General features: G+C 44.5%; 1 protein-coding gene across 8 annotated transcripts in view; it reads left to right on the top strand.

The window, feature by feature from the left end:
• RBFOX2 (RNA binding fox-1 homolog 2) overlaps positions 1 to 25,015 on the top strand; it is a 164,089-nt gene that overhangs the window by 12,307 nt on the left and 126,767 nt on the right. For 6 of the 8 annotated variants that reach the window (XM_064702484.1, XM_064702488.1, XM_064702480.1 and 3 more), the window contains exon 2: positions 22,806 to 22,856. The exons of the other annotated variants lie outside the window; for them this stretch is intronic. In XM_064702484.1, coding sequence (XP_064558554.1) covers positions 22,806 to 22,856 — 51 coding nt within the window. The remainder of the gene's footprint in view (positions 1 to 22,805; positions 22,857 to 25,015) is intronic. 8 annotated transcript variants of the gene reach the window in all.

Raw genomic sequence — 25,015 nt, forward strand, 5'->3', positions numbered from 1 at the left:
ATAGGCATGACCTTTCTAGTGAAAACAGGAAAATAGTTTTTGCTCTCCCCCCCCCCCCCAGGGTATTTAATTTTTGAACCTCATGATTACTGCAGACATTTACCATAGGAGTAGCTCATAGGGGCAGAGTTTGGCTGCTCCATTGTTCCAGCATTTGTTCCATCCTTTCTGTAGCAGCCACTATTTTTGACCTTTGGTGACCTGGTTCTCCTTTCTTATCCTTTCTGGCATCCAAAACTCTGAGGCATCAGAGAAATACTAGCCAGTCTGCATGTTTTAACATGTAGATGGGGAGTCGATAGTGATTCAGTAGATCTGGATCATCCCATGTTCTTGTTTCTGTTGGATTTCAGTAGATGTGTGGAATCTGTGGGCAGAATGGAGAGAATTGGCCCTGTTACCTCAGAATGAGGAACCCTCTGGCTGTAACTTGAATGTGATGACAGTCTGTCTGAAGTTGTGCCTGTCCCTGACCATCCTTGGGAAGTGTAGCAGGAGGTGGGTGTGTTTGACTCTCCTGTGCACTGAAACCTTCCAAGATGCCTGGTGTCAGTTAGTCACTGTTGCTGACAAGGTGTCAGCAAGCTCTTTTATGAGGTTTGTGATTAAATAAACAAAGTCTCTGTGCTTGAGCTCTCATGTCTATTGTAAGGTATTCTGTGAAGTTGGTTCTCTTGGATTTGGTGCTTGATAAAGAGATGATGCATGTAGTCTGGAAAAGGTGCACTACAGTGGACAAACTGACCAGACCTGCTGGCACAGTAGTATCAAGTGCTTTGTTTGGATTGTGTAGTTTACCTAATCCTCAGGTAAATACAAATTTTATGTGCACTCTCCTAAGCAATTTCTTATACTGTGTCACCAGTTTCTTGATGCCCGAAATGATGGAAGTTTGCAATTAAAGATTCTGAGGTCTGTAGATCTGTCTGCTTGGTTCTGGGATTGACAATTTTTACTTTTGTTTTTAGGACAGGATTTTAAAGACCGTCCCTAAATCTCTGGATCCCTTGTGCTGGAGTAAACATGTGGCATTGTTGTTCTTCCATGGGTGAATTCCTACCATTGTAAGGTTTTCTCTACCTCTGACTTCCTGGGCAGGATTTTTGATAATGAATATAGTGACATTAAATAGGGGAGAGCTTCTTAATAGGTCATTTCCCAACTTTACTTTGCAGGTAAATATTTTTGTCTTGTATGGATTTTCCTGGGGTGCAGAGTCTGTTGGATGGTTAGCTTTGCTCTCTGAACAATGTGCTTATACACAGATGGTTATTGCATCGTGGAGTCAACTATCTTCATGAAGTTGCTTGAAAAAAAATTACTGTTGCATTTGCACAGGCTGCATTTGAACAGGTGCACTGTGAAATAAGATTGCAGTGGGAAGGGAGCATGGGATGTGGTTATCAGTCCTCTCCCAAAGGCTGCTCTGTCCCAGTGGAGCCAGGGCAGGTAGTCCTGCCCTTCCCTGGAGACTCAAGGGGTACTGTCACATCTGTTAAATTAGCCCTGGATTGGAGTTGCTGGAAGTGTATCGAGTCAAATGCTAATTCAGAATTTGACTGACATTTCACACACATTTGTGTGTGAAACTAATTGGCAGGTTAGAAAAAGCAGTGTTGCCGGTAGGAAACTTTCTTCTTACCTGCAAGAGCTTAAACAGTAGAAATATAAAATATCCAGTATGAAAATTTCTTCTTCCTTGCATGGTTAGCAGTGATAACCAAAAGCAAATTTTTTAGTTCTGTATTCAGAGCTCTCTGATAGTATTGTCATGGCTTGTGCTTCTGTTTACAGATTTCCCATGTAGCTGAATTAAATTAACAAGACCAGTCAATTCATTGCTGCTGTATTCAAACCCCTGGGCAGCAATGAGACTAGCAGGGATGGAGCATCATTTTCATGTGCTGCTTGGAAAGGGAGGATGTACAGCGAAATGAGGTAGTGTTTCTGCTTGGGGGAGGGGTTTACAGTCATGGCTCAGGTGGCAGATGAAGAGAGCTGTAGGTTCCCAGAAGTCTTTTTTGTCCACTGCTTCCCATGTGGCTCAGTCACTAGGTAGCACGAGGTTTTTTCTGTCCTGTATGGGCTAGCCAAAGACTAGTGTATCCACAGAGTTTATTCAAGGCAGATAGCATTACAGGAATCAAAACAGAACTCTTGGTTCCTGTTCATTGATGTAATCCTTTGTTTTTAGCAGTTAAATATCCCTGTATTCTTTAGCCTAGCCTCAGTTATCCTGGATTTGAGCCCCTTTTAAATCCTAATTGCGTAGTATTCATGTTAGGAAGAAAGGTGGTGTGAGGTGATGCACAGAGAAATGAAGCAAGTCCCAGGTCACCTGCAGAGGAGCAGAAATCTCAGAGCACTGGGTTCAGTGGCCATCTTTCCTCCCCGTGTTTGAACTAGGTGGCCTCCTTTATTGCTGCCCCCTCCATCTAAAGGGTGGTCCTTGGGGGCTGTTTGGAACACATGGTGAGCTGCACGCTGCACTTGCCTTACTCTGCATCAGCTTGCTGTATTAGCAAAAGGTAGTTTGCAGCGTTTCACAGCATCTTTCCCTAGCACCAAAATTCAAATTAATTACATATATGGATCTGCATGCAGCTGTTAGATGTTTCATATTTTCTTCAGGCTTGTGTAAAATACATGATATGGTGGAAAAGGTGCTGCAGATTTACTTTTTTTTTTCCCCTCTCCTATGAGTCTGCATAGCTGGTGAGACTGGAATGATACTATATGCTTAGTTTTGTAGCTAATTTGGAGTTCTGGGCGTCAGTGTATCATGTTTGCTTCTCTTGTCTGTTTCCTCCAAGTCTTTTATGTGGAGTTTACAGATACTGGTGCGGTTTGCATAGCAGAAAATGTCCCTTTGTAGCAGCTGGTGAGTGGATGATGGACAGCTGATTAAACTAAACCTTCAAAAGGCTTTTGAAAAAACCCCAATAGTACTAAATTTATGATTTGCTAATGTTGTGTCAGTACTACTGGGTTAGACAGCTTTAGACCACCTGGTGTAAGTTGGTCTGACTGGTAATACCCCTTTACTCTGGGCCACCAATCCTTGTGTTTGTGGGATGTTTACAGTGGGCACAGCCTCTTTGTTGGGGTGCATGGTGTGAAATCATGCCTCAAGGCTAAGCTGGGGGTAAATAGGTTCTGAAAGAAGTGATCCTTTCTCTCTGTGCTCCATTTGGCTAGGAGCTTCTTTTTCTTGATCTCATAGAAAATAAGTAATGCCAAAGAGAATAATTTATCTCTAAATCCAGCTGCCTCCACCATGGTGGATGTGTTCCTCTGCTGTCCTTTTGAGAGGCAAGCTGGTGTCCAGTGCTGGCTGTGTCCATCTCAGCAGTGCTGACAGCAGCAGTGTGCAGGGTGATGTGGCACAACATACCCACAGTGCAGCTGCCTGTCACTTCTGTCACCTGGTAGTATCTGTAGCCCATCAAGGAGAGCCTTTGCACATTTAACACCACCACACCACTGCCCACCCCTCTCATCCACTTTGCTTTAGAAGTGAGTGGACATCCATTCCTCCTGCAGAAGAGGGGGGTAAATGTTTGCTCATCCACTGTTTCTCTGATCCAAGTGTGTTTTCAGCTCTGCCTTTGTATTTGGTGGCAGGTCCTCCTTCCCCCTGGCGCGTGTCTGCAACGTGCTCATGTGCCGGCACGCGTGTGCTGCCCTTGAAAACAGACCAAACTTATTAAAATCATTGCTGGTTGCCATGGCAGCTGTTGTCGCTGTGGGCTAATAGGAAAGGCAATTACTGCTGCATGCTGGGGAGTGTACGGGGAGGCTCTGGGCAGGGGGGTACAGGCGGCTGCACGCTGCTGAGTTCTGTGACTGATAGCTTGGATGTCACAGTGAGCAAGCAGCAGAGGAGAGAAAGGCAGGAGATGCCCTGTAATGAGGTTTGGCCAGTATTCCACCTCCTGGGCAGGCTCATTGAGAGATTCCCACCCTTCCTTTGATTGTCAGGGGATTGAGTTTCACGTTTTCAGCTGGGCACAGCGCAGTGCTGCTCAGTGACTCTCAGCTGGCCCAGGAAGTGAAACGGAGCTGGAAAACTTTATGTGTGTTGGAGATACTCATCTAGTCCCTTTCCTGCTGTTTCCTCTCTGTGAATATTCCTCTTCAATACTTTGCTGTTTCCTGTAGGTTGAATGTCATGATATAAAATAGCTCCGATTTTCTTGGAGTGAGTAGGATCACTTAAGAAAAGTGCTTCTTATAATGAATTTAAAGCTACAGGGAAATCGCGTCCTTCATCTTTATTCTCTGAATTTGGGCAGCATGTGTCCAAGCAATGCCAGCACTGTTTGTGCCAAATGCAAACATGAAAAGAACTGGGATTGTTTTATAGTGCAGAGCATGTAGAAAATCAGTAAATTCCATGAAAGATTTGAGTTGGGGAAGTAGGTGAGAGCTGTAAATCTTGGGGATATAAAAAACTGCTTTGGCTGTGTTTGACAGAGCACTGCACTCCCAAATTGAAACCCTCTGTCCCCTCCAATTTGTTCTGCTTTCCCTTTCCCTTGTGCTAAGTAATGGCCTGAGACCTTGCTGCACAGGAGCTCTTCCAAGAGGCTCTCTCTGTACATTAAGAGGTACATCATAGAAGTTTCTTCTGGCTTACAGAATCCATGATGGTGTCAGTGAAGCTAAAAGGATGGCTGTCACCCCCTTCAATAAGGAGGCAGGTCCCTGGAGGCATGGGGGAGACAAAGTGAGAAGAATAAAACAATCCTCTTGGAGCAGGCAGAATTGGGATCTTGTCTGGTTTTTCTCTTTCTGCTGATCTCCCAGCAGCTGTTTCCAGAGGCCCTGTGGATCATGCCCGTTGGGGGATAGCGCTGGTGACTCACCCGGCTGGGATGGTTTCCGCAGCAGCGTGAGAGCCTGGCTTCCCAGGGAGCCGTGGCACCAGGAAGGGGAAGGTTTCTGGTGCGTTTGATCCCTCAGCGAAGATTATGCTGTGTCTGTTTAATTAGAGACTGCTGCTTTCTTCACTGGTGTACTAAATATAAATGGAGGAGCTGGTCTAATATACTTGAAGTTGCAAATGTCAGGAGTCAATAGCTTTATTTTCCTCTCGCCAAATCTGATTTGGTTTTAAGTACTGCTGCTAAATCTAATGATGCAGTAATTCCTGTTTGTTAAAAGGAATGAGGGATTTAGGCTGAGAGAGACTTCATGCTCTCCCATCCTGCCTCTGTTTTACAAAGGAAGAGCTACTGGTTTGCAGGTGTTTGTACAGTAAGATCAGAAGGTCAAAAGGCTCAATCTAAATACACTGTGTACTGAGTTTGTATTCAGCTAATATACCATTCTTAAGGTTTTCTCTCTGCAGTTTTTGGTACAGATTTGTACATTCCAAGCATTACCTTTGTGAAAGTCAGCAGAGTGCCAAAATTTTTTAAAAATATAAAAAATGCAGTAAAGATAAAGAAGCTGCTTCTGGAGCCCAGGCTTCGTGTTCTGTCTGGGATTCTTTGTTTGCTGAACTACAGTCAAAGTCCTGGCAGGCCCCAGGGAGATCTGTAATGGGACAGACATCTGTGCTTAAGATGCCTTGCTCTGTTGGTCTGCTGTGCAGGAGAAGGAGTAAGTATCAAATGAGATATTTTTTCCCCCGCTCTGGGCTCCTACTGAGCACAGTGGCCCCAATCTACCTCCATCTGCTTAGCCTTGTGCAGTGCCATTGCAGACACTGTTTACTCGTGTGTGTCTGTGAGCTGTAGCGCGATTCCTGGGAAGTGCGGCTCGCTGGGAAGTGCAGCTGGTGCTGCTGCCTGGCCGCTGTGTGCAGTGTGTGATCCTGAATTGGTTGGGAAGTCCTTGAGAGTGGAAACGATGGGAGATCTCCTCATGGTGAAGACTGATTCAGTGCTGCTAGCAGCAGCGGGGAGGCTCCGCATCTTGCCCTCGGCTGCAGTAACTGCTGCTGGTTCATGCCCTGGCCGATCTGGAATGATTTTGTCCTGGCCAGTAGGATAATGTGGGCTACCTTGTCTTGGGGCAAAACTGGCTCCTGGGCTGGAGCAGGAGGGAGCATGCTCATTATGTGCTGGAGGCATTTTTGCCATGTTGCAGCATGTGCTGCAAGATGCATGATTGAAAAATGAGAGCACCTAGAACTTTGGCCTGACCTGCCAGGTCTGTTCTGGCCTCAAGACTCGAGGTCTGGCAGAACAGTTTCAGCATTAGATGTCTCTTGATGGAATGAATGGGGAGGAAAGAAATCCAGAGATACTTTCTGCCCTTTTTGAAGTTTTCCCATTCTAATGGTGGCAAGAAGAGGTTGTGTGGAATTGTAATAATTGTCTGTTTTCAGTCTGCATAGGGTAGGTGAAAACTGTCCCCAGTGTTTCTGTGTGCTCCAGGTCATCATTAGACTTGGCCTGACATAGACTGACCAGCACAGAGGATTTTTTCTAAAAGCTGTTTACTCTGCTATAGGATGCAGTATTATAAGCCTATTGCTTTGAAGGTTAACATTTTTCATATCCCCAACACTTGTATATTGTCTTGCCTTATCCCTCTTTTCTCTCCCTGCAGCTTTTTATATTTCTGATAGACTAGTCTAACATAAACATTTCCAGGGACAGAGCAATGGCTGCAAGAGAATAGCCTTCAACCTCTTCTGCTTTAAGCTTTGGGAGCAGGGCTGATGGAGAGCACATGACGCTGCCGGTGGCTTTTCCTTCCCGGCGGGACACAGGGAGCTGTGTGTGCGAGGGGAACAAGCCGTGCAGTGTAGTGTGTCTGCGCTCCGCTCCCGCTGGTGGCGAGGGCCGGCCGGGCTGCTGCCAGCGTGGCGCGGCTCTCCGGGCCGGGCCCGGCCGGCGGCTCTGCCGGGCTGGCCCAGCCGGGTGGCCCCGGGCGGGAGTGCTCGAGGCGCTGCGAGCGGGCTTCATCTTCCCTCGGCACGGTGTGAGCGAGCGGGGCGCCTGAATTATTCACTCCTCCTCGGCCTGCTGTTCCTATTGAATTCCCGCGCCGAGGCACCCTGCCAGCGCCCGCTGATGAATTCATTGCTGCGCCTGCCCCAGGGGCGCCCTGTGTGTTCGGGCTGGAGGGGGCGGGGGCGGCCGCCTGCGCTGGGCTGGCCCTGCGGCTGTGGCTGCGCTCGGTGAGCCCGGCTTGCCCCGCAGCCCTTCCATCCGCAGCGTAGGTGGGCGCCGGCCCCCTCGCTGCTCCAAGGGTTGTTGGCAGGGCTGCGTGTGTTTTTGTCTGTCTCTGCCTTGTAGCCGTGCTGAAGCCTGCCTGGGCTCCCCATCCTCATCGTCTTCTCCCAGCTCTCCACGTGCGGTATCTGGTATTGTGTCCTATCTGTGCTTCATCTTGGTGGAGTGGATTTCTCTGCAAACCACATCCTGATGTTTCACACACTATTTGAGGTTCTCCTTACTTCTGTATCCTGAGCTTTCAGCGGTGATTGTGCTAGAAAAAAAACCACGTTTCACAATTTCTGAGAGGAAATTAAAAAAAAATTGTTCTAATAGAAACCATTTCCCTTTTGTCTATGATGGTACTCTTAGTAGTCTGAATAATTTTTTTGCTAAACATTTAAAAGATCTCTACTGTTCACATTATCACAACTCATAAAAGCTGTTGAAGACACATTTTATACTTTTGGAAGGAGGTTATCGCTTCTCTTAAAAAGAACTTCTGGATGTATGTTTGGTACCATCTTCATTGTGTAGATCCTCTGCTTTGTTCCTCTGTATTTTCTTTTTTAAGCAATTACAGCAGGTGGCTGGTCTTTGGGGAAGCTTCCTTTGACCCCAGTGCTCTCTGGTCCCAGTTGACAGGGGCGGATGGAGTTTCAGGTCCTCCTCCTGGCGGCACAGAGGAGTGTTTTTTCACCTCTAATTGGATCATGTAAATCGGCTCTTTCTTTGTCTGGTTGTCTTTGTCCAGAATCTCCTTCTGGATTTTGACCAATAAATCAGCCTTGATAATGGATTGACTTTTCCTTTAGTAATTACACTGATATTAAAAAACTGGTGTAACTGATGAGTGAAATAGGTGTAATAATCAGAATTATTAATAATAATCAGAACCAATAATATTCCTCAAAAACTGATTTCTGTAGTAGAGGCAATATGTAAGTGATGGAGTACAAAGTAACAAGGGTTTTTTTTTTAATCCTGCACTGTTACAGCCCTCTGGGACTAGTATTTGATAAAGTGCTAAGGGGTCCCCAGGGTCTGACAGATGCTAGAGAAAACAGAACTCCCTTCCAGAGAGAAACCCAGTCCTTTCACGCCTGTGCAAATGCTGGATGGTGGAGTGGTGCACCTTTCTCCTGGGCCTTGGAAAGCTTTTCTTGCTGGATGTTGTCCCCCCAGCCAAAGGCAGAGTGTTTGAGAGTCACTGGCCACAGTTTGCAGTGTGTGGTTATGTTGGGCAATAAGAGAGGATTGATGTGCTGTCCTTTGTATCCCCACTTATGCCTGGAGCAATGCAGTGTGCTGTTACCTCTCAAGTGGTGGCTACAGTATTGCTTGCCGTGGCTTCTCTGCAGCACAGAGCAGAGTAAGTCCGTGGAGAAGGAGGAGCAAAATAAACCCCAGGAAAGCCTAAATCACAAACTGCATGAGCATCGACTGGCTATTGAATCAAAAAGGCTAGAAGGAAGGGAACAAAGGATAAAGTCATCTGTTTTGTCCACAGGCAGGAATGGAGAAGAGGTATACTATTCCCTGTCAGTAGAGGAGAGGGAAATGTCTGAAGCAAGCTTCCTCCTATTGCTTTTTAAGTTGGATGAGTGGGAGACATGGAGTTGCGAAGGTGCGAAGCCTTCATGCAGCAACCGGGAGAAAGTCTAGGACTGCTCTTCCTGATGAGCACACAGGGCTTGCAAACGTGTTTTTGCTGTGGCAAAAGCATCCAGCCCCTCCAGAAGTAAATACAAAGGGTGGCAGACTGGGACTCATAAATGGTGAGGTAGTGAGTTGGGAAGCTGAGCCTGGTTGAAATGCATGGCTTCCAGGATGCAGGAGAGCTGGAATTGCCTGTCCTCAAAATATGGCACTCTATGCTTTTATGTTCTCTTTGTGGAGTAGAGATTCTAAGTTTTGGAGTTACTCATTCATTGCCATTTTGGCTTCAGTAATGGCAGCAGGAGAAACAGAAAACTTTTTCTTCCTTCCTTCTTTTTTCTTCCCCCAGGAGATTTTTGACTGTTTTCTGAAGGGAGCAGATTTTGGTCTTTTTCTCTCATCTTCCTGATCTGATTGAAGAGCAGTGGGGGACAGAATTCAATCTGTGATTTGCATGTGTTCAATCCTTCTGTCCCGAATCTGTACAGTGTCCTTCTGTGCGGCTGATAACAGCTTTCTCATGCAGCACTTACATCTATGTGAAATTACAGTAGCCTTCTTTTTTTTCCCTCCTTTTTCTTTCTTTGCTTCTTCTTCAAAGCTGCAACTAATCCTCCAGGCACCAGTGCTATCTTTCAACAGACTCTGACTGATGCAATGCTGACTTCACATGGGATGAGATTTGGGAGATGCATTTTTTCACCCAGAAGGATTACAAGCTTCATCTTGATACAAACATTTTTACACTACAGGTGGTAGTGTTGGTGCCTCAGGACTTTGTTTTTGGCACTAGAAAGATACACTGCAAATTCAGGAATGCTCCTAGACCTTCCTTTTTGTGTCAGTTTTAGAGCTACAAAATCTCCATTGATGTTGGTAGTTGCCTAGAAAGTTTAGGGGTCTGTTATGTTTCAGTTTTGGTCAGGTTCAAATATAACTATATATAATATACATGTAAAAATATAAGTTTTGTATATACACAACCTTATCTTTTGTGGTCATCATTTAGGTGCTTTCCTGTAATGCCTTAAGCAGTGTGACTGCTATATGAGATTTGTTCTGTTCTTTCCTATCCCTGTGAGGGAAAGCAATATATGCTCTTTTAAGATTAGTTTTTGAAGATTTTTTTTCATATTCTTCTTGTGAAAGAAAAGGTATGCATACTTTTAGTATGCCTACTATGAAATCTTCTACATGCCTCATCCTACCATCAACATTCTCCCCCTAATCAGTGTTCTGCAGTTGGTCTTGTCAAATCTGTGACATCTGTTTGTGGCAGTGGTAGATGGGCCTGTAGCTAAGAGCAGTGCTTTTATGATGGGAAAACCTAGGGAAAAAGGTATTAGCATTTGTTTTTGTAGGTCTTCTCCAATTACTGATCTGAAAAATAGCTACCAAGCGTAGATAGATTTAATTGATGAAAATGCCTTTTCCCTCCTGGATTCTCACAGCTCTGAACATAATTAATGGACCAGGCATGACAGCTTGGTTTTGAGTACTCATTGCTACTATCCTTAGGACATCAGTTTGCTCATGAAAACTCACATAAGCAGCTCCAGTCTCTAGTAAAGCAGCAGCAGACTTGCATTGCTCCGTGCTTCTGAGGGACAAAGGAACAAAGTATGAGCCAACATCACCTATATCTGATTAGGCCATACACTACTGGATATGTTCTGGCATGAGGAAGGGAGGCCATGAAATGTGATGATATCATGGCTTTCTTCTGTTGCTTCAGATGATTGCTTGATGTTTCTGATGATCAGTTCTTCAAGGGAGTAAAAATTTGGAATCCTAAATCATTGTTTTAGATGCTTGTGTAAAATGTCCTGATATGCATGGAGATCAAGGACTGGTAGTTTCTAAGGAGGAGTCTTGTCAGCCAAGTTCTCATTGCTGCAGCTGGTTTAAGCTGGTGGGAAGCTATGCTTTCATTGAAAGAGAAGCATTGCCTTCTCCCTGACTCCAACCATGTGGTCATGCACCCTCCCATGTACAGGTGTTAGGGATTACGTGGCCTGTAGCGACCACCTTTGTTCCTGAATCTAATCCTTCTCCTTTTGAGGGATTAGTTTCCAGAAGGATCAGCAAGCTGATCTGACTTGCAGGTTTCTTCTGTGATCCCTACTGTGCATGCAAAGGGTGAAGTAGGGGTGCACACTTGGGAACCAGAGAGGAAAAAAACCAGAGCGATTTACTTTGTTGGTACAGTGATTTTTGAGGTTGGCTTAATCTGGCTCTAAACCCATACTTTTAAAAGGTTTGTATCACTGTCTAGTTTAAGGGAGTTTGAGGTTTAATCCCTTTGCTCCTTCCTTCTGCACATTGCTTGGGCTGAGCAATGTGCAGAAGGAAGGAGCAAGTAGAACTGAATTTGTAGGACTGCAACTGTCTAGAGCTTTGACTAAAAATGTTGGCTGTATTTTCAAAGGAACCATGAGAAATAAAACAAAAAACCCCAAATGGTGCTTTGGCAGGGTTTTAAAATTTGACTAGCCCTCTCCTTCGCTGTTTGCCACAGAGCCTTAGGTCTGCTCCCGCTCGGAGGTTTGCTACACTGCCAGTTTCTCTGTACCTAATTTAAGACGTTTGTGTGTTCAGTGGGAGGGTGGCTCCCTTTTTGTTTTCTTCATCTGAATGCCCTGCATAGGAAGATACACGATGCTGTAATTTCAGGAGCCCAATGCTTTTAGATCTCTTTTGTTCTGCATTTCATCTGTAGACTCAGGCAGGGAAATGTTACTTCTTAATGCAAAGTCTCCAGGGATTGCACACAGGAGAGAGGTTTTTAGACTAAATTGTGAAGGAAACAAGCTTTAGGTGAATGTGCTGTGACAATCCCTGCCCACACATGCACACTTACAAACCAAGCAGTAATTTCAATTCCATTTTGAAGTTGGGGGAATTGTAATGCTATCACCTTCCTAAAAGCTTTGTGAAAAGTGGTGGTGGGGTGGGAGAGATGCAGAGAAGTGTGCCACGGAAGGCAGGGCGGTCAGGACTTGTGGGTTCTGTGCTCCGAGTGGAGCAGCTGGGCGATCGGTCCGGCCACACCGGGCTGTTGGCTCCCTTTGCTGGAGGGACCGTGGCAGGGGACATGGTGAGGGGGCTGTGGTTGTAGCTGCAGGAGGCTGGAATGGGAATGGCTGCAGGGGGCATAGGGTACAAATCAGCGAGGAGCTAGTTTGGGTTAGTTCCAATGCTTTGTTTATTCCATTGTCTTGCAAGGAGGGAAGGGAGGGGGCTTTGATGCTTTTGTGTGGTGCTGGCAGGAATGTGCATTCTGGGGGTTTTGAGACCTCCTGGAGGGGGGCGTGGGTCTTTTTCCAGTGGCTTCAGACTATCCATAAAGACAAAAGGGTGGAACTGAGGCTCTGTGAGGAGTTTGTATGCTGTTCTGGAGGACTTCCTGGGCTTTAACTAGACCTAAAGCTCGTAAAAAGAGACAAACGCATTGGAGGCATGTAGGATGCTGCAGGGAAGAGCTGTGTCTGTCTCCTGCCTGCATGACAGACCCAGATCTCGCAGTCTCCCAGGTTCCTGGGGTGCAGCAGCCTGGGGCTTTATTACTGCAGTCACCGCAAAGCTCTCTGGCACCTTTCTTGACCTTTCACAGGCCCAATTTCTTACTATGAGCTCGTGCTGTTTAATCACAATCTTATTTTTGTTGTTGATGGCTGTATTTACACACAGGATGTATAAGAATATCCAGTACCTGAGACTGCTGGAAGTCTCTCACTTAATTTTTCCATCAATACATTAAGTTCTTGTCCCTTCTGGGCAGAATGGGAAGCAGCAGCATCTATTCCCTTATAAGCAGGGCTAGCATTCCCATCTGGACCAAACTGAAGAATTCAGACCACTCTGGTTAATTTTGCTCTCCATGGTACCATGACCTTAGAAAATCTTCAGAGAGGCTTGCCTTGCTTCCCTGCAATGAAATGGAAACAGTAGCTTACTGCAAATACCTGGTTTGATCCCCACATCAGGTGGATGGTTTTTTGTTTTGTATCTTTCTCTCTTTCTTTCTGTCTTTCCTCTCTCTCAATTTTTTGCTCCTTTTTCTTAAAATTTTGAAACAAAGCATGTACTTAAACTCAAATCTGTTCCAGAGAGGATGTGTTCCTCCTCTGTGAGAGAAGGAGATCCTTTGATAAGTGTTCCTTTTCTCCTCGTTCTTACAGTGTTCTAGCTGTGACTATTGCTTGCATGGGAATGCTTCATCCCTCCTGCATAAGTTATTTGCCTAGCTTGGAATATCAGCTGCCATCCTGTGCAGTTTGTCTAGGCTGGGTATTTTTGGTAGCCTAGGCAGGATTTTGCTTTTTTCATATGCTTTGCAGTAGGGAGCTGTGACCACAGCTGCCATGCAGGTAACTCAGGGTAATTGTGTTTAGCAAGAGCTTTGCATGAGCGGTGAAGAGGTTTGTATAACTCAAGTGGATTCCAAAGAGTCCTTGGTTAATGGCTTAGAAAACCTGTTATTTTAAGACTTTCTTTTTTATTATTTTTATAAATTGCACTCTGGTTACAGAGAGCTTTGGCATGTGACCACATCCCATTCCATCTGTCCCTGGCCCATAAGAAGGTGCCAGTCAGCTATAGGGTGCATGTAAAAAGAAAGGCAAAGGTGTGTTTTCTGTAGTGGAATAGTGTTGTGTTATAGCAGGAATCACTCCTTACTTTTCATATGGAATTGCTTAATTGGGATGTTGAAAGGTTAGATTTGATTTTGTTTTGATACTTCTCTACATTTTTGTAGGCAAATGTGTAACACTCTGGTGTCTAATTAGAAGGAGAACCCTGAAAAATACCGATGTGTGTGGGAGAGATGAATAAAGGTAAAGCAAAGAGGGAAGGGTAAAAGCAGGCTTTATTTCTTCGTGGAGATAGGAGCCCTTGCAAGGGGAGTAACCCTCTAATAAACTGTTACATGAGGATTTATTCTGGTAAAATTCAACAGTCATGACCTCTACTTTTCCCTTTTAAAATACTGGTGAATGGCACTTTGGAGACAGACACCTCCTTTGTCTTCAGAACATGTGCTGAGGCACTAAGAGGTTGTTCCCTTATCAGAAGGAGCCTGTCAGGGGTGAAATGGCTGGATCAGTCTCTGCTGCCCTTCTGATCCTGGGTACCTCTGAGGCAGTAGGGGAGCCATCACCATGATGATGTGCTTTGCATCATGGTCCTTCTGTCCTCTTAAGAACAGAATTAGATCTTTTGTGTGTGTCTGGAATATTTGTCTCTGGTGGAGTGGCTTCTCTCAAATCCATGTGCTGATTTATGGCAGAGAAATGGGAGATTTCAAGGGCCGGAATTCAGGGTATCCCTGAATGTGCACAGCTCCCATTTGGGGATATTCTAGCTGTGGAATGACTTGCTGTCTGTTTTCCCCCCAAGTTGATCATATTAGATGCAATTAGTGTCCTGGATACTCTTTGGGATGAACTTTGGGGTGTCCCTTGTAAGCAGAGGGAGCTGCCTTGCTGTGCAAGTTGCTCTTGCAGCAGCACGAGAGGGGGTTCATTCCCTTTAGAGGTGCCCTTTTGTTCCCTGCTGTTGCAGGGAGAGGAGCTTTCCAGGAGGGGGATGAAGAGGCCAGACTTAATGGTCTTAAGAGTGGATTTACTATTTTTTTTCTATTTTGCAAAGGAAGGCCTGGGAGTTGTTTCTCTCTAACTGTTTCCAGATGGTGCTGCTGGAACACAAAGATTTCCAGTGTGTTTGGGATGGCGGCTCTGAGACCCCCAGCCCCCCAGCACTTCCTGTGCAGCTCCACAATCCTGCAGGCTTAATCAAAACCAGTCCTGGCTGCCGAGGCAGGCTGCCCCAAGCCCTCTGCTTTCTCCCTCCTACAGGCATTTTAACCCCTTGCCATTACAGCTCCAGCCCATCAGCCTGCCCACCTCACTTCTCTCCATTCTCAAGCTGGCTTTGGGCACTTGCAGTATTCCAGATGAAACTGCATTTGGCTAGACTATTTGAACAATTTATGTCTTTGGGGAAAGGGAAGATGGTTTGTAATGTGAACCTGGGAAAATAGTTTCTGTAGCTATGTAGGGCAGCTTATGCAATCAGGCCAGTGTGTCCAGGGCACAGAAAATTTCTCTTGCACCTATTTGTCTGCAGCACTTAGTATACAGTATGATTTTGTCAGAGTCGTGTGCTGTTGAGCCTCTATCCCTTTTTTGTGCCAATTTCCCTTAGAGCAAGCCAGATTTAATTTTATATCACAGCCTCTTCACACCCAGCTGACAAATTAGCTTCAGCTTTTTTCTTCTGAAGGTAATATGACAACTATAATTTCATTTGCAAGTAGGAGTACACTTGTTTCTTTTTAGCCTTTGAGCAACAGCCTGTGAACATTTGTAAAATCAGCCAAGAAGCTTGTGATCAACTGACTTCCCTTCTGGATCCATGGTGTCATCTCCCTTGTCCTGTCATGTATTCTCCATCCTGTTTTTTTAGAAAACAGAACAGTGAACCGACTGCTAAGGCAAAACTCTGTAGTCCTCTTCACCTTGTGAAAGCTTGTAGTCATCATGTTTGAGCAAGCCAGATTTTCGTGCCACGAGCATGTTGCCCTGTAACAGAGTTGGCTTAGTGTAAATTATGTGTGAAATGCTTCCTCAGCCTCATGTAACAATTATGGCATCCAGAGGTGCCCCCAGTGCTGGATTTTAGAGCTTTGTTGTGGGCCCTGTCCTGTTTCTGTTGAATAAGAGCATGAAGATGAACTGCCATTTTAAAATGCTTCTGCTTAGTAAAAGAGGAGGGAAATCAATATTTTGTGCTATTGACTTCTGTGCATGCAGAGTGTCCTTGTATTTGCTGGATCACAGACGTCACACAGTGCGCAGTATTCCCAGGGGCTTTAACTTGCACTGGGTCTCTTGTTGCCACTGTAGGTCATGGACCAGCAGAGTCATACTGTATTTTCTTCATGCCTGGAGCGGTATGAGGGTGCTACCATATGTAGTCAAAAGAAAGTGTGTGTTTTGCATGTTTAAATTACAGTAAATTAATGAAATCTCATCTCTCTTCAATTATATTTGAGTAGCTGAAAATATCCGTTGGTTCATCTGGAGAATGAAAAACCTAGCTGGAGGAAAGGCTGCTTCTGACCCGAGAGCTGCTTCCATTATTTAGGGGAAAAAAAGTCAGGGAAGAATCAGCATTGTTATAAAGAATATGTATAAAATACTTCAATTTTAGCTGTGGAAGTGCTTTTGTGTATGAAAATCCCCTTTCTCTGCAGCATTAGACTTGTGTACTGTAACTCCATATGGACATTGTCAGCTTAAAGCCTGAGTATGCATTTGTAAACTTGTTGCATCATGAATATTTTAACAGACCTGAAAGTATTTAAACGTTTCTGTGTGGTTTGATCAGATGTGTATTTGTCTGTGTTTCATTCTGCGGCCTCTGCTATGCCAATCAGTTATTCTTCCTATTGTATACATATGATTTCACAGAAACCAAGTGCCAGAAGAGTGGAGTTAAGAAAATACGTATTTCAAAATACAGAAAACTGCACCGACACGTTTTGGTGGCATCACTGGGTCTCTATTCAACGGGGCTACAGCCATTCCCAAATTGCCCTGTTCTGTCTGACCACCTTGTGGGCTTCCCTAGCCAACTGCTCCAGACTATCCAAACTCTGGTCAGGGCAGGAGACTATTTTTATTAATCTGACATCACTTTCCTTTCTTGTCTTTACTGTGTCACTGGGCTTCCCGCCCGGGGAGCCTCTGGCAGGCCTGGCCTCTCTCCAGCCGGGCTCCGCCGGGGTCCTGCCCCTTCCCGATGGCCGGGCGGAAGGGCTGCGTCCCACAGCAGCCTGTGGGCTCCGTGGGTGCCAGGGGCCTGCTGCAGGGCTGGGTGTGCAGCTTGGTGCAGCTGAGAGGCTGGAGTGGACCCCCGGGACAGGGACCCCTTTCTGCTGTGGGGCTGGAGTGGGTGAGAGGCTGCAGGCGGGAGCTGCATTCCCTGGAGCCCTCTGAGGCACCACGGCCATGGGACCTCTCCTGCCCTGTCCTACCGGCTCTGCAGAGAACACGGGGCTTTTAGGATATGGAGCAGGGTGGGGGGGGCCTAGGCCGGAGGCTGCTGTCGCTGCAGCAACAGGGCCAGAATTCCAGGAAGGAAGAGGGGCCGGATGAGCCTCTGTCCTGGCCTCTACTGGGCTCAGAGCAGCTCGGGGGCGCTTCTCTTCTCTCGTGAGCACCGGGTCCCTTCAGCCAGAGCCCTGCGCTGGCAGCTGTGCCCCTGCTTCTCCCTGCCTCAAGAAGGGGCCTCAGCTTTTGGGGTGGGTGTCGGGAGCCAGGGCTGTGCTAGCCAGCATTCTTCCCAGCCGTCAAGGGCAGCTGTGCACAGTGTACTTGTTGGGGTGGCTTTTATCAAAATCTCAAGCTTTTAGTCCCCAAATACACTTAAAAAAAGGGGGGGGGATAGGGGAGTGGATGGGTGAGAAGTGGGTGAAAAGTAAAATGTAACTCCTGCTACTTGCATCCAGCGAATTGTACAGGTTGTTGATGTCAGGGCACTAACAAGGCAGCAAATAAATGGAAGGTCTTCCCTAGATGATGTCTGCACATGTGGAAAACAGCCAAAGCCATGAAGCAAGTTTAATTGAAAGTGAAGACAGCTGAGGGGAAGCGTCCCATACTATAGACACAGTTATTGGTGCTGCAGAGTGATTAGCAAGAGCTGTATATCAAATTAGTATAAGTATCGAGGGAGAAGGGTGACATTAAGATCCATTTAAAAACCGCTTGGTTCAGTTTTTCATTAAAAATTGGTAATTCACCCTTAGATGCTACTTACCCCATTAATTTTATCCAAAACCAAGTTGGGGTAGGAGAAGCACACACAGTTGAGGAGGCACACTGAATGCGTCAGATACACTTGGACAAAGAAATGGTTATTTCCTTTTTGTTTATATGCAATAACTTGTGCAAGTAAGGATCTTATAAAGAATTGCCTATTTTCTTAGCAACTGATAATAAGATCAAGGCATTTACAGTTTTAGCAGTGCTCTGCCACAGTTAAATACTAAAAAGCCTTTTTCAAGACAATCCCCCCACCTGCCCCCCCTTTCCCCAACACAGGGTTTCTGTCTTTCCTGTATGCAAGAAGTAAAACAAAAAAGATGGTGAAACCACTGGGCTGTGATGAACAGCACTGGGATTTCTGTCTGGCTCATGATCTTTACTTTTTCGCAACTGTCACTTTCAGATTAATAGCTTCGTAGCCAGTGTTTTCAGCTTTTTTTTTTTTCTCGCATTGTGGACATCTTATTCACTGTGCTCTGAGAAAGTGCCTTCTGTTTGTCTAGTACAAGTCTGATAAATGTGTAGCTTGTGCTATCTCATCACTTCAAAATCCCATTTTGCTTTTGGGAGGAACAAGTAATTTCTTGTTGCCTTTTTTTCATTGCTCTGTGTAGTCTGAGGGTTTCTGGCTTTCTCCCTTCTGGTTGCTTCTTTCCAAGCTACCAGGTTGCTGCACCAGCCGTAGCTCTTGGGGGCAGCCAGAGCAGAGACAGATGAGCTGTTCCTGTGAGTTTTGCTGCTGCTGTTTGGAACCCAGCAGGTGGTTATGGAACTTGAAAGGACTACATTAACCTCCCTCCACTTATCCTGGCATTGTCACAAAGCAGGAATGCTGCAGATCCAGGGAAGAGATTGCTTGGTCATGTTTCTGAGATTATCTTTGCAATGGAAAGGACTCAGCACTTGAAGCTGAAGCTTGGATTCAGCAGGAATTGATTTTCTGGCTGGGGGAAGTGTGGATGAACTCACTAAGCTAACGATTCCTACGAGCAAAGTTTTAATCTGCAGACTCTAGGATTCATTTGGCTATCAGGAAAGAATTCCTGATCAGGCCTCAGTGATTATTGCATCCGGCAAAATGGCAAGTTGTGATGTGAAATTGATTGATTCTGGGGTCAGGTTAGTCCAAAAATAGGATTATTGCATTTTTAAGCTAAAATTTAGTTTTAATTTTAGGAAAAGGTTAGAAGGACTTCCAGACCTTCCATTATGTGTTCGAGTTGTGACATTTTCCATAGAGGAATGACTTTATTCCAGTCCTTTGAGGCCTTTCGTAAGTTAGTGCCACCTGCAGAGATGATAACTTCTTAATGGCATCTTTGTTGATTGGCAATTTCTTATGTTTTTAAGATGTGTCTAATTCAGCAACTCTTAGAATGTGTCAAGTTGAGAGGTATCAAAACTCCGAAAAACTCCAAAGCCTGGCTGTTCTGCATGTGCAGGAGGATTTACTTTGAGCTTCAGTCATCTGCAAATGACTGTGCTGAGTTTATATTCTGACCTGAGGCAGTACCTGTGACTTGCAGTTTGTGGCAGACCTTACTTACTATTGTAAGTGCCAGTGAAAAAGGTCTTGTGTTTGCAAGGCTGGGCAATGAAAGAATGGGAAAACCTTGAAATAAATGGGGGTAAAGACTTAGTGGATTTGACTGAGTTGTGACTTTTACTCCATCAAATCCAGTTGGCCTGCACAGGGGCTGTCGCTGGGGTACAGCCACATAGGTCACCCATCCTATGGAAGTGTGGAAGCTCATGTGTGGGATCATCAATATGGTTTGAATAAAATCCCGATATGTATTGCAGAAAGCTGATTTCTGGTATTAGCTTCCAGTTTTATTCTCCCTACTCTAAAGCAAATTGCAAGTGCCTGAGAAATGCCTTTCAGTGGTAAACAAAGTAATGAAACATCCCAGTGGCAGTTTGATTTGATTTTGCAGGCTAGTGCTACCTAACTCAATTTCTTTATGAATGTCTGGCTGCATGTTGGCATTGAAAGAGAATGTAATTGGCAGGAGGGAGCTGTGTGAAAGGGATGGAGTTATCTGGGGATTCCCTCTCCCATCAGGCTGCTGCCAGAAGGCAGAGTCCCTCTATGTTTGTGGTGGGTACTTATCTGTGTCAAACCTTCCCTCTCCCTTTCCCACTTCCATTTGGTGAGATTAGTTTTGTTCATGTGCAGTCAGAGGAGGAGATTGAGCTATCCCCAGCCTCTGCTGCTTTAGATTGCCTACTAGCAGGGGTTTTCTGTGTGGATGTTGCTGGACTGTGCTGTTCCAGTTGCAGGAGTTTAACGCTTTCACTTCTTGCTCTGTTTAGTTTTCAACAAAAGCAAACTCCGTATGGAATAATCATGCAGCAGGCCCCAGATTCACCATTAGTGACCTGTAAAATTGGCAGCACTGGAGATTATTGGCAGGAGACGGTTTCCCTAGGCGCTTCCTGCCTTCTCTTGGAGAGTTAAGTTCAATTAGAGCAATGATACGCACAGCAGGGATTTTGCAAAGAGTCCAGTACTTGGTGGTAGCATTGCTGTATGAAAGGCAAAGAGATATCTTTGGCCTTTTTGTGACCTCAGTGCTCCAGCTGCTGCCCTCTTTCTAACCTCTGCTATCTCGGAACTCTCACTAATGGAACACTCTTTCACCTCTTCTTTTACCTCCTGATGCAACCATATCCCTCAGACATTACCAGTCTGCATTCTGTGAGGTTTGTCCTTCAAAAAACAAAGTAGAGATTGTGGGATGTGGGGCATTTTCCCCTCCATTCAATTTTTCTTGTTTCTTTCTGGCTTCTTATATGTTGTGGACTGCACTCAGATCTCTGTAATCATCTTTCTATTCACACTTTTGTGATTTGCTTCTGCTTTCGAAACTGTTCCGTTTCTGGTTGTGGTTTCTTGGCATCCAGGTTCTGTGATTTCAGGAAATCCCACAAAGTTCAGTTCTGTCTCTTTTCTGCCACAGCCTTGTGATGATAGTCCCTCTTTATTAGTCCCTTATGTGAAGAACATAATCCTGAAAATAACAATTATAATTTTCTTTCTTTATTGTAACTTTCAGCTTGCAACCACTGCCCATATCCTCAATATCCATTAGGGGAAGTTGTCCATTAATTCCTTATTCTCTTTGTAGAAATCTTTCTGGTTTTGAGGGTATTGAGAGACTTGCACAGGAATTTGTCTGAGATACTGACCATGCAGGTGTGTGTATAAGTACTGTTAAAAGCATGCCTGGAATAGTCTTTCAAGTGAAGACCATCTCTCCTGATATAGGGTGGATGTTTATGGTATTTAGACATACATTGGTAAACTGCAGTTTGTGGAATAAACAATCACAGTGCTTATAAGGTGTACTTAGACTGAGGGAGAAAAAGACCCATGTACATTTCCATCATGGTGTTGTTTGTTCTTACTTAAGTTCATAGTTTAAACTTTGAGTGATGTTGTATTTGATGGTCTCCATTTGCTTCTTCCAATTTCTGTGTTTTTCTTTCTGTTTCCGAATAGTTTTGGGAGTTTTGTGCTTAACCTGCTTTCTGGCTGCTAGTATTTGAGAAGAATGTGCTCACACAGTGGCCAGCCTAATTAATTACTGTTAATCCCCAAAAATTGGCTGCTAAAAGTTTTGTTGTCCTTGAAGCTTTCATACTGTGCATGCTACTGTAGCATGAGAGCATGAGGAGAGGGTGATTGTTTCCTGGCAGGTTTCCACAGAGAATCCCCTGGGTAGGCTTGAGGTAAAGAGGAAGAGAAGGAGGATGGATACAAACTTTAAATAGCACTGCTAATCTCTGCCCTGAAATAATAGCACCTTGCTTTTCAGCAGGAGTTGTGTTAAATTGCATTTTGTGCAAACTGTGAAATTTGTGCCAGTGGCTGTGTGTAGGGTAGGAGACCTCTCTCTGGTAAGAGCTGGCCTTTCACTCAAATGTCCCAGCACAAAACTTTAAACATTCAACAAAATCTCTTTCCTGACAGTGACTGTACATTCCAGTCAGCTTCATGCCCATAATGTATTTGCTTTTGACAATTTGAGATTGTTTTGCTGTGTTTTGTCAGGGCCTCTCTCTCCCTCCGCTCCTTCCCCAAGAGCTGCTGGAGAAAGTGCAGGGCTTACTTGAGTTCCTCCTCACAAGTCATAACAGGAGATAGACTTAAAAAGTGATTGTGGAGGGTGGCTCTTTCCTTTCCTCCTCCTCCTCCTCCTAGCATTCGGCTGGGAGTTGCTTGTGAATGCACTGGGGTACCAGGGTGGAATTGATACAGACTTTGTCCAGTTTGGTTTACCCTCTGCTCAGACAGAAAGGCATGTGAGTGCCCTTTCCCCATTCCAAAGAGGATGTGTTGGAGGAAGAGGAACCAAAAAATAAATTTGGAAACAGAAATAAAAATTTAGGAAGTATTATGTTATCTTCATCCTCATTGCACTGATAAAATAGAGATGGGTCTGGGAATTTCATAGAGAAATTCCAGAAGTGTTGGAGGAGTGCAGTATATTCCTGCAGAGAGGATGATGGAGCTGCCAATATGTGACACCAAACATGTGGGCTCAGAATCCCTTCTGGGCTGAAGAAATGAGACCTAGAGGACTGATTTCCTGTTGAGAGTGTTGAGATATTGTGCAGGCTTACTGGGTGTTTGAAGTTACATTGACTACTTTTTAACTTCATATTAAACTATTAATATTGTTTTGAAGAGGAAAAAAATATGACACATTTACAGCTAATGTTTAGGGAAACATTTCTTCAAGACTGGGCGAGGTGCACAATAGCTTCTGTAATTTTATGTTCTGTTTTTTTTCAGTTTTCATCATAATAAATGTGTTTGCATATAAAAATTTTTTGGAAAAGGACCAATATTATACATAACTGATTTTACAGAGGGTAGAGTAGGATTAGTTTAATGCTTATTTTATGGCTTTGTTTTTTTTTTTCCTTCTACACAATTTGACACATGCAGTTGAAAATAAATTTTAGGTGTATTGGCTTACATGGAAAAAAGGAAGTTGGCAGAACACTTTAGCTCATTCTTCCCCCATTTCATGCAGGGTCTTGTCTTTGGCTGAGTTAAGACAGGCCTATATTTCCTTGCTTTCTATTCCTTGAAACTCCTACATTCACTCTTTGTTTTCTTGTCTTGCAGAACGAGCCTCTGACTTCAGGTTATCATGGCTATCCAGCAAGAGACAATCAAGTAAGTGTCTGATTGCAGTAAATGTGTGTGTCCCTGCATCTCTGTATACTTAGGTGTGTTTTGTCTGACAGTTTCCTGGCTGTCATGTTATGGGGTGAAAATAGTTTTGTTCTATTGTGGATTGTTTGTGGAGACATATGTGATTAATTGACTGGGGTTTTATGGCTTCCAGCAATATGTGGCAAGGTGCCTGGTAAGGGGTTAAATATCATCCACGTTACTAACAGCTCAGGAAATTCTTGATACTTAAAAATGTCACAGCTTAGAATCCCTGTCCTAAGCTCCCAGTGTATCTCCTCAGTGTTAATGAATGTAGATGTTCAGTGCCAGTACATGCTTGGCCCTGTTTTACACTTATTGCTGTAATTCTGGCATCTGGGGAGCAAAACAACACTGAGTTTTTGTGAGAGTCTGCTTTGCTGGTGGAGTAGGGAATGACACGTCCTGTTGGATTGTTTCTAATATCTGTGAACTTGTCTTGCATTCCTTTCAAGTCCTGCAGGGCCCCTGCCCCTTGCTCTTATTCAGGATGTGTTCCTACAGCAGTAAAAATTACACTGTTCAGTGCACTGCATCTGTAAGCATTCTCTTGCCTCCTGACAGAAGACAGAAATCCCAGTTGATGAATTTGCACGATGGAAGGAGGAGATGCTTTGGAACAAATGAAATTTAATGGTTGTAAGATAGAACTGTCACACATTAAATCTCCCTTCTTAGAATGAAGTTTTTTTCAGTGTTCTGCAGTGCTACTGCAAAGCAGAGTATGAACCAGTGTAGCAGGAAATTAATATGCACGGAAAATCAATAATGCAGCACATTTCAGTAATGAGCAAATAACAAAACCAAAATCAAATTCTTTAATATTCTCAGGTACTGCTATATAAAGAAAGTGATTTTCATCATCTCTTGATGAGGTCTGGGTATATGTAATAACAGCTTAATGGGAGATGTTTTTATGAAGGAAGTACAGCATAGTGCAGCCTCAGCAACTGAAGAGCTTAAATCTTTGGTGCCTGGTATGTGAGTAAGAGTTTATAGGAGGAAATTATTCAGAATGTCTTCTGGGATATATTAAACTACTAACTAGCACAAATAAATACTGCACACTGGGATGCTGTGAGAGTTGTGTTCCTACTCTGTCCAGCCCAAGTGAGGTAAGCTAGGCTGTGAGGCAGAGCCAGTCAGATCCTTAAAGTGGCTCGTATCTTTTGGCTTTCCCATTCTAGTAGCACCTTCTGTACGTTATTGTGGTGCTTCACTTTACCTACCCTTTTAGGGGTGTTTTGATACCTACCAGTGCATCCCACTTCACAGGTTTCCTGTTTCTCATCCCATAAAAACTCTTCTGATTTGAATGTCCAGAACTGCTATTGCTGGCAGATTGCTAGATCAGCACAGGTGGGCATGGGAAGGTATACTACAGCCAGGATGTGAAATGAGAATTACAGCTTGGGTAGCCCTGGGGAGCTCTACATGGGTGAGCATGGGGAGTAATGAATGCTAGCAAGTGTGCATGTATTTCAGGTGGCAGATAGCTTTTTCTTGGAGGACAAACAGCTGCAGTTTAACTTGTATGTTTTCATTTAGCAAATGCTTGTAAAAATATTTTTTGGCTGTTTTTTGTTTAATTTGGTTTTTCTTCCTCCTCTCTATGACATTTTGATCTGTAGTAAGTATTTGTCCTTCTGTCTTGCTTGTGTCCCTGAAGCAGCTTAAATTCAGATCTGGTTTTCACTAATGAGGTTTCAAGGCTTTTAGCTAATCTGATTGTGAGCCTTTAACTTGATAGCAGCAGAAAAAGAAGTCTTCTGTTGCCACAGGCTGGGAGATCAGCAATGGCTGATCCATCACCTGCTTTTTTGCACTGGGAAAGGAGGAAGTGATGTGGGGATATGTGTAGGGGTCCTAACCTTGTAACAAAGTAATCATGAGATACAGGAGCAATTGTTGGATTTCCTCACATTAGGAGCTGGATTTGAGCTGGTGAGGGTAAGTCAGTGTATCGTGCTCGTCCCCATTGCACTACTTTACTGTAAGTATTTGTACTGTGGTTTTTCCCCCACACTGTTTTCTTAAGGAGGAGTAACAAAGCAGAACTTATTTTTAGGGTTTTTCATCCTGTGACCACAGTAGTCAAATTCTGCTCTTTCTTTCACTTT

This window comes from Zonotrichia leucophrys, chromosome 1A, assembly GCF_028769735.1.
Source record: "Zonotrichia leucophrys gambelii isolate GWCS_2022_RI chromosome 1A, RI_Zleu_2.0, whole genome shotgun sequence".
Classification (NCBI taxonomy): Eukaryota; Metazoa; Chordata; class Aves; order Passeriformes; family Passerellidae; genus Zonotrichia; species Zonotrichia leucophrys.